Source organism: Caretta caretta, chromosome 2 (assembly GCF_965140235.1).
Source record: "Caretta caretta isolate rCarCar2 chromosome 2, rCarCar1.hap1, whole genome shotgun sequence".
Classification (NCBI taxonomy): domain Eukaryota; kingdom Metazoa; phylum Chordata; order Testudines; family Cheloniidae; genus Caretta; species Caretta caretta.
In genome coordinates this window covers 269690477-269703422 of record NC_134207.1, presented here as the reverse complement: position 1 = coordinate 269703422, position 12946 = coordinate 269690477, and the positions used below count along the sequence as shown (strand labels likewise).

The following is a 12946-nucleotide window of genomic DNA, read 5'->3' as shown; positions in this document are numbered from 1 at the left end:
TGAAGCCAGTCAGGACTCTGGGGCAGTCGCCTTCCTGTGAGCAGCCTGTCTGCAAGACACACAGCTCACCCAGCTTCCACCTTCTTGGGTCTGACCTCAGAGCATTCAGTATCCTCTGACCCTCCGTGCTTTTCCCACAGCGAGTCCACTCAGGCGGGGTCCTGGGGAAGCCAGAGGGTCCTGCCCCCCAACTTCATAGTCAGACGTGACTCTCAGCCAGCCAGTAAAACAGAAGGTTTATTAGACGACAGGAACTGACGATGACATTGTCTAACACAGAGCTTGTAGGGCAGAGAACCGGACCCCTCAGCTGGGTCCATTTTGGGGGGCAGTGAGCCAGACAACCACGTCTGTACTTCACTCCATGTCTCCAGCCAGCCCCAAACTGAAACTCCCTCCAGCCCCTCCTCCTCTGGGCTTTGTCCCTTTCCTAGGCCAGGAGGTCACCTGATTCCTTTGTTCTCCAACCCTTTAGCTCTCACCTTGCAGGGGGGAAGGGCCCAGGCCATCAGTTGCCAGGAAACAGGGTGTCGGCCATTCTCTGTGTTCAGACCCCTGCACACACCTGCCCTCTAGGGCTCTGCAATTATCATACACCCTTACCCCACCCCCTAGATACTTACGAACTGCATAGGGGAAACTGAGGCACCCCCACACTATTCAAAGGAAACATTAAGAACAGTCCCACTTCGTCACACCACATCCATTTGAGCTTCATGCATTACAATGAGACAGCCCGCAGCACCACTGGGCACCGCGTCCTGTTGTTCCCAAGCAGATGCCATATCGCTGTCAGGGAAGATGTGGCCATAGGAGGGGCTGGCCAGGGAACAGGGAAGTGTTGGGAACAAGACTGTGGGGGCAGCAGGGAGGATGATGGGTTCATGGTCTCACCAACCCCAGTGTTCTAAAACCATGAGTCAGGCCCCCGAAATCATGAGATTCTTCAAAAATGATGAACGTGGTGCTGGGCCCTCTGTTGTGAGAGTCTGCAGGGGGAACTCGGGTCACGCTCCCCAGCTTTTCTCCACAGCCAAGAGGGCCAGTACATTCCCTTCCCCCCCCCTACGAAAGCTGAGATTCTCACGAAACTCACCTGAGTCCAGGGGCTGGGGCATTAAGAGACACACCCAAGGATTTGGAGACTCACCCCCACAGTGCGGAAGTTGGTAGGACAGGGATATCTGGGGTGCCCGGGGGAGGTGGGAAGCAGGAAAGGGGGATGGGAGAAGACAGCGTGCGATTGCGGGGGAACGTGGCGTGGCAGAAAGGGCAGATGTGAGGGGAAAGGAGGGGAGTATGGGGGATAAGTGAATGCCGGGTGTAGGCGGGGGATAGGAGCCAGTGCAGGGGGCACGCAGTGGGAGTGGGAATGCTGCCTGTCCTGTCTAGTTGGGGGTGCGGGGAACGGGACAGGAAGGGATGGAATCCACCCCGCCCCTCCAGGGAGAGCAGAGGGTACGCAGAGTCCGCCCCTGTTAGGGGGCTTATTCCTTCACCCACTTACTTCCCTGGTCCTTCTCGCATGAACAGAGAGCAACAATACCCGAAGTCCAAAGGTGCAAACAATTCGATGTTTATTGGGGTGAACTTCCAGCAAGCATGATTCCAGTTTCCTTCCTTAGTATCCTCCTTCCCAGCTCTGACACCACAGAGCCTTACGCCTGTGTCCCTGTTCCCATTCCTACCCTTAGCCAAACATGATTCCAACTTCCTTACTCCCATTCCCTGTTCCCATTTCCCCCTTTAGCAAAACATGATTCCAATTTTCTTACCCCCATTCCCTGTTCCCATCTCACACACCCACATGCCCACCCCCTCCCACCCATGCCCCAGAGTTTTCATGCAGAACCCACCAAAGCAACAATCTAATCCCCCAGAGCCATCCCAAGGCTCAGTGTTCCCATCAGTCCCGAGCAGCGCACATTCTGTGTGGCTAACTCTTGTGCATTGACGGCAGGTGACGCAAAGTCAGCCCCCGCTGGATCCAATGCCCCAGTGCGGCCAGAAACTCCCCCATTCATGCCTTTCCGATGGCCTGGGGTAGGGAACCTCTCTGTGATTGGCTGCCTTCCCCACTTCCCTGCGAAGAGCAGCCAATCAGGACTGCTGCAGAGACACACAGCACACTCTCCCCCCCTTCGCCAGCCAGGAAGAGTTTTGGGGTAGGGGAGGGGGAGAGGGAACAGCTGACACTGCTCTCATGGGGAGTGGGGGAAGTAGGGAGCAGAAAGAGCCCAGCAGCGCAGGGCAGCTCCACTCCCTCCAGGCCTGCCATATTTCTCACTAGCTAGTGGCAACACCAGTTCTCCTTCTCTCTCTCTGTCATACACACCCAGGGAGGCAGCAGGAGTTCAAAACACACAAGACAGACCAAACAACATGCTTTTTTTTTCTTTTTACCATCTCCTGATCTGGGAGGATCTGACTCCTGATTTTGAACGTGATCCTGGTGCCGTCTGGGTCTCATCCAAAAGGCAGCACCACCCAGCACATTGCTTCCCCCATCTTGAGTCCCCAGCACCAATTCTGAGGGCCCCTCGGTGCTCCTTGGGGAGCTCCCCCAGGTACTAACCTGCCCTGGAGCTGGCTGCCTCCGAGTCACAGCACAGGCTGAGCTGGCTACAGCCAGAGAACAGCTGTGGCCAATGGCATGTCCAGGGGCCGGTAAGCTACCGCTAAGGATTAGGCATGATCTCTGTCCTCCCTCCAGCCATGCCGGAATCACTCCCTCCGCTGCTGAGCTTCTGCAGTGGGCATTGCCAACACCAGGCTGTGCCCCTGCCCAGCTCTGGGCTAACATGGAAGGGACCCTGCCTGGGAAAATTTAGCTCGCTGTTTAGGGTGTGAAAAAGAAGCCTTCCCCAAAGCCCATGGCGAATAGAACTGTTCCAGGAACGGTCTGAAGTGCCATGGAAAAGGGAGTTTAGCCAAAAACATTCCCCTGGTGCATTTGCCACCAAACCACAGCAGAACTGGGCTAGTGCATGAGAGCCCAGGAGGGGGAGACACCTCGATTCCCCAAGAGGCTCCCCCAGAAGGGCAGAGCAGTGTAGCTAGGTCCTGGAGGGGACAGGACGCCAGGGCAGCCTTGCCAGAGCCGGGCCTGCCTTACAGCCATTTACCAACATCCACCCAGCCGCTCTGCAAGGCGGGGCCACGGCCGCCCCTCACCACCCTGAAGTAGGAACTAAGGCAGCCTCTTGCCAAGCGCCGAGTCACTGACCAGACTAGAGCTAGAAATCGGGAGGCGCAAAGCACGGCCCGGACGCAGGGAGGAGAGCCAGCGTGACAGAGGCGCTAGGCTGCAGTGTCCGAGCTAGGAGGGAGACCACAGAGAAAATACCTCAGACAGTCAGGAGTCCTGTCGCAAAAGGGGACCTGATCCGGGCAGCCAGCATGGCACTACGGAGCCGCCTGCCACTGGCTCAGGGACAGAGATGACAAAGGGACACAGGGTCAATCCCCAGACCCGGGGTGGCTCTGCCCTGGCGTCGGTGGGCAGTGCTGCTCTGGCTAGTTAGGCCAATGATTGAATCGGGGCATTTTCCCCGTTGCACAAGGGTGACAGAGCCCCCAGTCCTGTGCTCGCCGCCCTTCCCCCGGGGGGGAGTGTCTCCACTGTGGGGTCCTGGCTAGGCCCCCAGCGGGCTAAGCGTCGTACACGGGTCTCGCAGAGCGTGGGGGAAGTGACCGCTGTTTGCCCTATGGCGGCAGAGGGTTTATCTCCACCTTGCACGGGCCCTGGCAAGACTTACACCAAACAGCCCTGCGTTTCGGTTCCGCTCAGAGCCCCTTTCCCGCGGCCGAAAAAGAGCTCGGCCTGGCTGGAAAGCGGGTCTGTCCCACCCCCGAAGCCGGCCCAGCAGAAGACATGACCTCTGCCCCCTTGTCTCCCGGGACCCCCGCTCCAACACCCCCGGCACATGGGGCTAGCGAGGCAGAGGGCCGGGCTGCCCCCAGGCGGGGAGAAAGGGAGCAGGGCGGCCCCGCGGCGGCCGAGGCTGACCCCAGGCGTGGCAGGCCGGGCTCGGGCCCCTCTCTCCGGCGCCCCGGCCAGCTGGCCGCTCGGTCCCCGCCCGCTGGCTGCTGGGAGATGTAGTCCCCTCCCTGCCGCGGGCCCCGCGGGTACCCGCAGGGACACTACAGCTCCCAGGGTGCCCGGCCGCTCCCCGCGCCGGGCTGCCCAGCGCCTCCGAGCCCGGCTCGTGGCTGGCGCGCCTCCGGCAGGAGGGAGCAGGGGGCCCCGCCGCCCCTGCAGCCCCCAGCCCGTCCCGGGACCGGGCTCCCCCCCAGGTGCGGTCCCGTTGCGGCGGAGCGGGGGCTGCGCCGGGGAGCCGGGCCGCGGGGGCTGCCGCGCAGGTCGGACGCGCGTGGGGCCGAATTGCGCCCGGGGCAGCTGGAGCGGGGGGCGCCCGACGCCGCGGTGATGGGCGCGGAGAGCTCAGCGCCGCGGGGATGTGCTGGGGGGGGCACTTCCTGCCCCTCTTTGATGCAGCAGCACGAGGGGGGGGGGACTCCTGAGTCCCCCGCTGCGCCCTGTGCTCTGCCCGCGGCCGGTGGGGGAAGGGCTTAACAATGGGGGGGGGAACCATCTAGGTAGGGGCGGGAGATTAGACAGGAGGGGGGGGGGAGAAGTTCTAGGGAGACAGCAGGATCACGGGGGGGGGGAAGGGAGACTCTAGGCAGAGTTGGGGGAGGGGGAGAGACGATGCAGGAAGAGGAAGGCGAGATGAAGCAAGAATTGAGGGGAGGGGAAGGGAAGCTGTACAGGAAGGGGAGGGGGAAGAAGGGTTGTGCAGAGTGGGGGGAGGGGAGGCCGTACAGCAGGGAAGAGGGGAGGAAGAGGGTCTGTGCAGAGGCGAGGCCTTGCAGCAAGGGAGGAAGAGGGTCTGGGTAGAGGGGAGTCTGTGGGGGAGGGGAGGCCTTGTAGCAGGGGAGGGGGTGAAGAGGGTCTCTGCAGAGGAGGGGGGGGAGAGGGTCTGTGCAGGGGGGGAGGCCAGGCCATGTGGCAGGGGAAGGGGAGGTGATAAAGCCAGCCCAGAGAGGGGGAAGGGCTGGGCAGCTGGGGGAGGGCAGGGGAGAGACTGCATGGGCAGGGGGAAGAGGGATGGCCCCTGCGGCAGACACCCCAGTTGCTGGGACAATCTCAGTAGGGTTGAGCCCTGGGGTGGGATTCCTTGCTGGAGGGAGACACCAGCAGGAGCCCAGGCAATGTGGCTGGTCTCAGGCCTTGTCTGGAGTGGGGCGTGAAGCTCAGCTCAGGGGACACCACAGCCACCTAATAGGGCTAGGAAGGGGTTAACGGGGGTCATGGGGAGACCTGTGGCTATTGGGGAAGGTGGCACCTGCTAGCTAAGGTGCTGTGCCCATGACTGAGGCCTCCGCGAGAACACCGTGGCTCGCCATCTCACTAGCCTTGTCTTCACCACAGAGCCTTAGCGTGTCCAAACGCAGCTGGGAGGAGTCGGACCCGACAGGACACGTCCACCTCTACGCAGCCCACCAAGCTCCTCCGCAGCCACGTGCTAGCCCGCCAAGGAGACAAGGCCAGCCCCAGACCGTGTGCGCTGAGAGCCCGAGCTGCCAGCCCCGCAAACCCTGCCTGGGCTCTGACAGCCCTGCTGGGTCGTTCCCCCTCGCCTACCATCACTGCCAATGGAGAGCCCAGAGCAGGAGCCAGAATAGGACGCAGACCCCCCCCATGGCCCTGCGGAGCCGACCCAGCTCAGGAGTAGAAAGGAGTCACTAAGGGTACGTGTGCACCGCGGTGAAAGGCCTGCAGCACGGCTGGCCCGGGCTCGGGCTGTGAAATAGCAGTATAGACATCCAAGCTCAGGCTGGAGCCTGGGCTCTGAGATCCTGCAATGTTAGAGGGTCCCAGAGCCTGGGCTCCAGCCCGAACCAGAACAGCTGCACTGCAGTGTTATGGCCTTGCAGCCTGAGCTCTCTGCCCCGGGCCTGAGCCTCGGCGCCCCGGGTTTATTGCAGTGTAGACGTACGCGAAGGGGCATGGGGCACACAGGGAGCAGAGCGCCAGCTGAATCACTGTGCCCCAGCAGGCGGATTTTGTCTGCTCTCCCCGTGATGCCTCCGCACACGATACTGGGGGACGGTCCCTTGTTTAATGCCAGCGAGAATTTTCATTTACCAGAAGATGGGGGCAGGGCTGCAAGCAGATCCCGCATCCTAATGATAAAGGCGTCACTAGCAGCCGGGAGCCAAGCCTGAAGATGAACATCTAAGGCACGACAAGGGTCCCAATCGTACCATCCGCCCTGTGAGCAGATCTGGGCTCCAACTGCTCAGCCCTACTTTAAAAATGATTCTTGCCCTCATAGCAACAAATGAGATGCTGAAAGCTGGAGCCCAGTGTAAGCCGCGCAGGGATGTCTGCCTGAGCTAAGGGACATTAGCTTGGAGGGGTGTGGATTGCCCCATTCATCTCAATGGGATGTTAACTCTGAACCCTACAGATAGCAAGTAATAACCCAACAGTGCTAACTATTTGGGCAGAAGCATCCAGCCGATGTGTTGACCCCACACTGTCAATCAATCTTCCACCCCTTTCCAGCTGCCAGTTGCCACTCCCCCAGCGGCCGAGACCTTCAGCTTGCCCCTGGAAGATGTCTGCAAAGCTGTTCTGTAGTTTCGTTCCAGGATTCGATAGCACGTTGAAAATGGAGTGTGTGAGGACAGCGTGAGGCAAAGCGGATTTAACATCCAAACACAGAGCGTGGAGCTACGCTGCTTAGCTTCATCCCTGTGTCCACAGAAATCTCCGTTTCTGAATGTTCTTGAAACTGCTGCAGACTTTCCACCGGAGGCTGCAGAATGTAGGCCCAGCTTCTCCCAGAGCGCACCAAGCCCTGACTGTGATGCTGCCCCAGAGCTGAAGTGGATTAGCCCACGGGGACGTTTCCAAAGCCCCTGGGATCCGCTGGGGTATGCCCACTAGGCATGCTGCTCACTCAGCCGCATGTTCTGATGGGCAGGTATCTCTTGTTGTTGCAGGTCCCAGCGAGGTGTGTGGACCAGACCTCCCTTCCCTTCTGGAGCAGTGGCAGAGCGGCACGGGGAGCAGCACAAGACCAGAATGAGGGAGAACTATGATGCCATGATTGCTCTGGGTAAAAACAGCCCCCGCCTGCCGGGTGTGCCCCGCATTGCACAGGGAGTGCTCCGGGAAGAGCCAGCGAGGGGCACCTCCCCCTAAATTCCCTGGGGGGCTGGTGAATGGAGCACCTACAGTGTCAGGGGCTCTCTCCTGGCTGCAAACAGGCAGGCCCTCTGGTGCGTGGCTCATGCGGGAGTTGTTGCTTCCAGAAGCCATTGCGACCCCAGTCCAGTGGCACTGTGCAGGAGTGTTGTCTCCGCAGGGACTACGGCCCTATCCGGACTCCTCTCCTAAACATACCCTCCATCAGCTTTGGGGCGACTGGGTTTGCTGTGCCTGAGAGCCAGCGGTGGACAGGCCTGCCCCACACGTGGCCAGCAGCCTCTGTTGTGTCTCATGCAGGGTCCCCCGTCGCCAAACCCGAGATTGTCCCACGTATCGAGCAAGCCGAAGAGCCTTGTGCCAAGGCTCCTGGGGAGGCAGAGGAGAGGGAGGCCCCTGGCAGCGCCAGCCCAGGTCAGTTAGGGGCAAGGGGAGGGCTCTTTCCCAGGCGAGATGCTCCAGGTCCTGGAAGCAGAGTGAGGACGTGGGCTGACCAGTGCTTGTGCCATGTCAGTGGCAGGAGGATCCGGGCACGGTTGTTGCTCTGCCAGCCTGGAGGTCCTGCTGAACCCCAGCTGCAGCTGTTGCCAAGACGACTCATCATCGCTGGTGCTCGGCCCGAGGTTTTCGTTCCTTCCTGTGGGAAGCAGGAGCCCTTCTCGCGCCTGGCAGGCGTCTCCTGGGGGCTGAGCTGGAGGCTGTAGCAGCCCATGCATAGCGCCGTGAGCTCGTGGCACTGGTGCTGGCTGCCTGTCCCTGGCTGCAGGCCCTTTGAGCAATTGCTGTGGCCCCACAAAACCCTTCCTGCTTCGGGTCGCGGTTGCTTATGGGGCTGCCTCTCTCCGAGTGCCGCTGCCAGCGACTGGTAGCCCCGTGCTGAACGCAGGAGGGAGCCTCTGATGGCATTCGCAGGGCGGGGCAGTGGAACTCCCCTCTCCTCTTGGTCTGCCAGAGCCAGGATTTGCTGCCCTTCCGGTGCCCTGATGCCACGGTGATGGGCGACTTTATAAAACCCTAGGAGATGGAGGGAGGTGCAGCCAGCCACTCCTGGGCTGCTTGTGACACTTCCTGAAGCGTGCGGGAATCTGGGCTTCATTCTCTCTCCCCCTCGGACAGGATCCGTAGTTCCCAAGCCCGAGATCGTCCTGCAAGGTGAGCGAGAGCAGCAGCAGCAGCGTGGTGGCGGGGAGCAGAGGGGTCTGGAAGGACAAAAAGGCCCTGAGAGCAGCTGCTCAGGTGAGACCCCCCCCCTCCCGCTGTATCTGCCAAGCTTGGGCAGCCTGAGCAGCCAAGCAAACTCCCTGGCACCATCCGCTGCCAATGTGCCCCAGCCCTGCGGTGAGAGGTGCTTAGTCTCCCCAGCCCAGTCAGCCCTTGGCCAGCGAGGGGACCACTCAGGCGTGCGTGTTGTGGGCCCCGTTCACATCCCTGGCCCCGGTTCCCAGGACTCGCTGGGCCGCGGGAGCCGCACCGGTAGCTCAGCAGGGGAAGGTACTGGAATTGCTGGGCGTGGATCTGTCCCTGAAGAAGCCAGGAACGTGGCTGGCAGATGGCACGGGGTCTGTGGCTTCAGTGGGTTACCCGACGTGCCAGGCTGTCTGATTCCCCATCTCTCTCTCCCCTCCACCCCGGGCAGATGACTGGCTCATCCGGACAGTGAAGGTGGAGGAGGACTACGAGGAGTGGCCCGCGAGTCTCAGCGCGGAGGCGCTGCTGTCGGGGCAGCTACAGGGCAGCGGCTTGCTGCACCCTGACGGGGGCCACGGCTACCTGGGCGCGTGCAAGCTGGAGAGGCCGAGCCTGGAGGACTACGGCAGCTACGGCGACCTCCCGGGCTTGGCCCTGCAGCAGTGGCAGCTGCTGACTGAGAAGCCGTACGGTTGCACCGAGTGCGAGCGGCGGTTCAAGGACAAGCTGACGCTGCGGCTCCACCAGCGGGTGCACACTGGGGAGAGCCCCTATGCCTGCGGGGAGTGCGGCCGCAGCTTCAGCCAGAAGCCCAACCTGGTGGCCCACCAGCGCACCCACTCAGGGGAGCGGCCCTTCCCCTGCGCCCAGTGCGGCAAGGGCTTCAGCAAGAAGGCCCACCTGACACGGCACCAGCGCATCCACACGGGTGAGCGCCCCTACCAGTGTGCCCAGTGCGGCCGCTGCTTCAGCCAGAAGATCCACCTGGGATCGCACCAGAAGACGCACACCGGGGAGCGGCCCTTCCCCTGTGCCGAGTGCGGCCGGAGCTTCCGCAAGAAGACGCACCTGATCCGGCACCAGCGCATCCACACCGGGGAGCGCCCCTACCCGTGCGCTCAGTGTGCCCGCAGCTTCACCCACAAGCAGCATCTGGTGCGGCACCAGCGTGTGCACACGGAGCCGGAGCCGGAGCCGGGGCCGGGGGAGCTGGCCGAGCTGGAGACAAGTGCCCCCTGCAGGCTGCCCGGGGTGGCAACGCCATCCCCGGGGACCTCGCCGGAGCAGAAACCCTTCACCTGCTCCGAGTGCGGCAAAAGCTTCAGCTGGAAGAAGAACCTGACGTCGCACCAGCGGCTGCACCGGGAGGGGCGGCCCTTCTCCTGCGCCGAGTGCGGCCGCGGCTTCAGTGACAAGCGCCACCTGACTGCCCACCTGCGCAGCCACATGGGCCTCAAGCCCTACGCCTGCGCCTACTGCGAGAAGAGCTTCAGCCACAAGCCCAACCTGACCACGCACCAGCGCACGCACACCGGGGAGCGCCCCTTCGCCTGCCCCGACTGCGGCCGCAGCTTCACCCACAACCAGCACCTGGTGCGGCACCGCCGCGTCCACACCGGCGAGCGCCCCTTCGCCTGCCCCCAGTGCGACCGCAGCTTCAGCTCCCGGCCCAACCTCATCGCCCACACCAAGGCCCACTCCGGCAAGCGGCCCTACATCTGTGAGCAGTGCGGCCGCGGCTTCAGCCGCAAGTCCCACCTGGTGAGGCACCAGGCCGTGCACACCGGCACCCGCCCCCACGGCTGCACCCAGTGTGGCAAGCGCTTCAGCTCCAAGACCAACCTGGTCCGGCACCAGGCCGTGCACACGGGCCACCGGCCCTACATCTGCACCCAGTGTGGCAAGAGCTTCAGCAGGAAGACGCATCTCCTGAGGCATGAGCGTACCCACGCTGCCCCCCTGCAGAGGGACAGGGGCAGCGCCTGGGCTGTGCACGACCCCCTGAGCCAGCAGGCAGCCTGTCTCTAGCGGGGGGGGACTAGTGACTCGCAGGGCTCACCACGCCGAGCGACCAGTTGCTCTGCTGTGAGCTGGACAAAGTGCGGGCAGATGCTGTGCCCTCAGTGCCAGCCTGTAACCCCCCTCCCTGCTGTGCTACCCCAGCCCCGGGCCCCCCCCACCCCACCCCCGTATTCCAGTCCTTCCAGGTCACCCTGGTTCTGCTCATGCACTTCAGACCCACCTGCAGCCCCCTGCTAATCCAGCACAGGGCTCCCTCCCCCACCAGCTCTGCTGGTGCCCCTCATTCCCGACAGCCAGCCATTGCAGTCCTTCTCTAGATCCTCCCTTCAGCCTGGCCCTGCCATGCCCGCTCGGGGCTCCCCACCCACACAGCTCTGCCAGTCGCCCTCAATCCCGCACTCCGGTGTACGGACGGGACAGGAGAGAGAGAACTGGGAAGCCACACAAAGCCACAGGAGAGAATCTGCCTGAGTGTCCTGCAGCGAGACCTGCTTCTGACCCAGACGTGCCATGAGAGCCCAGGGTGCGATTCAGACAGCCCAGCCCGCATGGGCAGGGACACCACTGGGTGCAGCTGCCCTCAGCCTGTCCATCAAACAGCAGCTGCGAGACAAGCCCTTAACCCTGCCTGGAGAGCTGACCAGGCAGGAGATGGGGTTAGGACTCATCTGTGAATCATTCCTAAACTAGAAAGGGGGATAATACCGTTCCCCTGAGCCAAATGGTGCCATAAACAGTGTTCTCAAACGGTGCTGGAGATGGGTTGGAAGCGGGCTTCTCAGCCTGCTCAGTTCCCCAGTCGCTGGCCAGGGCACCCAGCACTGGTCCAGCGAGAACTTGGGTGAGCAACAAGGGGTGGGGGTGGGGTGTCTCTGTTCTCCACCTGGGAGGGGGCACAGCAGGGGACCCCCAAGCAAAGGGGCATTTGAATGTTAATGTCCCTCTGTAATTAAAGACGAAACTCAAGCCTTTGCCTGGCTAGTGCTGTGAGCCGGGCATTTCCTTCTTCACACCGGTCTTGGGGAGTCTCTGAGGAGCCCTCCAGGGTGGGAAGCAGAGGCTTGGCGCTGAGAACAATCGGCGAGATCTCCTTGGGTCCACGGCGAGATGGTCACAGAGTGGGGAAGCTGGGACCGAGAGGGACCTGCTCAGAAGTTCCCGCCGTACCTGCCAGTAGCGTTGGAGCAAAAAAAGAGTTAATGTCCCGTTTGGGTGAAATCACACCAATTACAGCCATGGCAGGAGGGCTGCTAGCTTCTCCCTGCAAAGCACAATTGCCAAGGAGTTAATTTTGTCCCCACCTGCCTGTGTCCCCAGCTCTACTTCCATTCATTCTGCATCACTCTGTCCCCGCATCAGCTGATTCTGTGCCTCTCCTGCCCCTTCGACTCCAGATGTCGGCTCTGGCTCTGCAGCCCCCAGCAATTCTCCACCTCTGCTCCTCCTGCAGCCCGGGAGGCCCTCCCCTCCGCCTAGGAGGGGGCAGCTCAACAGGGACCTGTTCCTCCCTCCCTCCCCAGCTTGAAATGACTGGGTGCAGAGGGAGGGTGGAGCAGAGCCTCCCTGAGCTGTGCAGGCTGCTCCCTCTTCCCCATCCCTGACCCAGGATCTCCTAGGCGGGGCAGAGATAGGCCTGCTGTGGGGAGCAGGTTGACCCCCCAGCTCCCTGAACCTGTGGTACTGACATCCCTGTCCCGGGTGCCAGCTGTCTTAACAAGCAACGCAGAGACAGTGGGGCTGGGGAGCAGGAGCAGGCGTGGAGATGGCTCATGAGCTCAGTTGGGCAGGGACTGTCCAGTGGGGCCCTGATCGCTGTCTGGGGCACGCAGCAGAAATTGCTCGTCACGCTCGTGGATTTGGTTGGTTACCCCTAGCTCCTGGCTGAGGGGGGCTTGGTGCCAGGCCTGGTGGGCAGCAGGGGAGCGTCTCTGTGTTGCCAGGGTGCACTCACTGCTGGTGGTGTCTTCTCCTGCCCATCCTGGGGATTAGCTCTGCCAGGCGTTGCACCCTCCACGGGTGGTATCTTCACCCTGCAGCTCCTCCCTCGCTCCAGGAACTGCAGCCACCTCTTCCGGACTCGGCCCTCTGGCCAGGTCACTACGTAGTTCCCCTTCTGGGGGTTACCCAAAGTCCTTCCACACAGCCAGTCCCAGGCAGTCCTCTCCGACACTGTCCTGATGGTGCCACTTCCCCAGCAACTGGTAGGGAAACCAGGGCCACTCACTACTCCCGGGGCTCTGCACCTTGTAACCGGTCTGCTGTCCCGCAGCCCTTGCTGTTCCTTCCTACAGCTTCTGGTCCCCCTCTTCTCTGGGTGAACCAGCTCTAACTTCCTCAGAGGGAGTCACTGTAAGTGCTTCTCCCTGGGAGTGACTGCAGCCCCCTTCTGCTGCCAGCTTTCTGGCTTTATAAACCCAGCCCAGCTCCTCCCTCAGCTGGGCTTCATCAGTAAGTTAGGCCTTAGCATCCCCTGGCTCTTCTCCAGATGTGGTCTACAGGTTAATTGGTCTAATTTAC

The 12946-nt window shown here is 62.1% G+C and overlaps 1 protein-coding gene across 7 annotated transcripts; it reads left to right on the top strand.

Moving 5' to 3' along the window:
- The first annotated feature begins 4157 nt into the window (after window positions 1–4157).
- ZNF467 (zinc finger protein 467) lies at window positions 4158–11395 on the top strand. 7 transcript variants are annotated; one of them, XM_075124691.1, is made up of 7 exons: window positions 4158–4296; window positions 5435–5754; window positions 6575–6689; window positions 7015–7130; window positions 7520–7633; window positions 8336–8455; window positions 8856–11395. In XM_075124691.1, the coding sequence occupies exons 4-7, from the start codon at window positions 7097–7099 to the stop codon at window positions 10433–10435; spliced, it is 1848 nt and encodes a 615-aa protein (XP_074980792.1). In that variant the 5' UTR covers window positions 4158–4296; window positions 5435–5754; window positions 6575–6689; window positions 7015–7096; the 3' UTR covers window positions 10436–11395. The 7 variants fall into 7 exon arrangements, with proteins under 7 accessions (XP_074980792.1, XP_048697984.1, XP_048697987.1 ...); XM_048842027.2 differs by lacking the exon at window positions 6575–6689; XM_048842029.2 differs by lacking the exons at window positions 4158–4296; window positions 6575–6689 and adding an exon at window positions 4300–4362.
- Window positions 11396–12946: the final 1551 nt, after the last annotated feature.

Coding starts and splice junctions, on each gene's coding strand:
- ZNF467 (XM_048842027.2), top strand. CDS start 7,097: ATGAGGGAGAACTATGATGCCATGATTGCTCTGG. Junction 7,634..8,335: donor CCCTGGCAGCGCCAGCCCAG/GTCAGTTAGGGG, acceptor CCCCTCGGACAG/GATCCGTAGTTCCCAAGCCC. Junction 8,456..8,855: donor CCCTGAGAGCAGCTGCTCAG/GTGAGACCCCCC, acceptor CACCCCGGGCAG/ATGACTGGCTCATCCGGACA.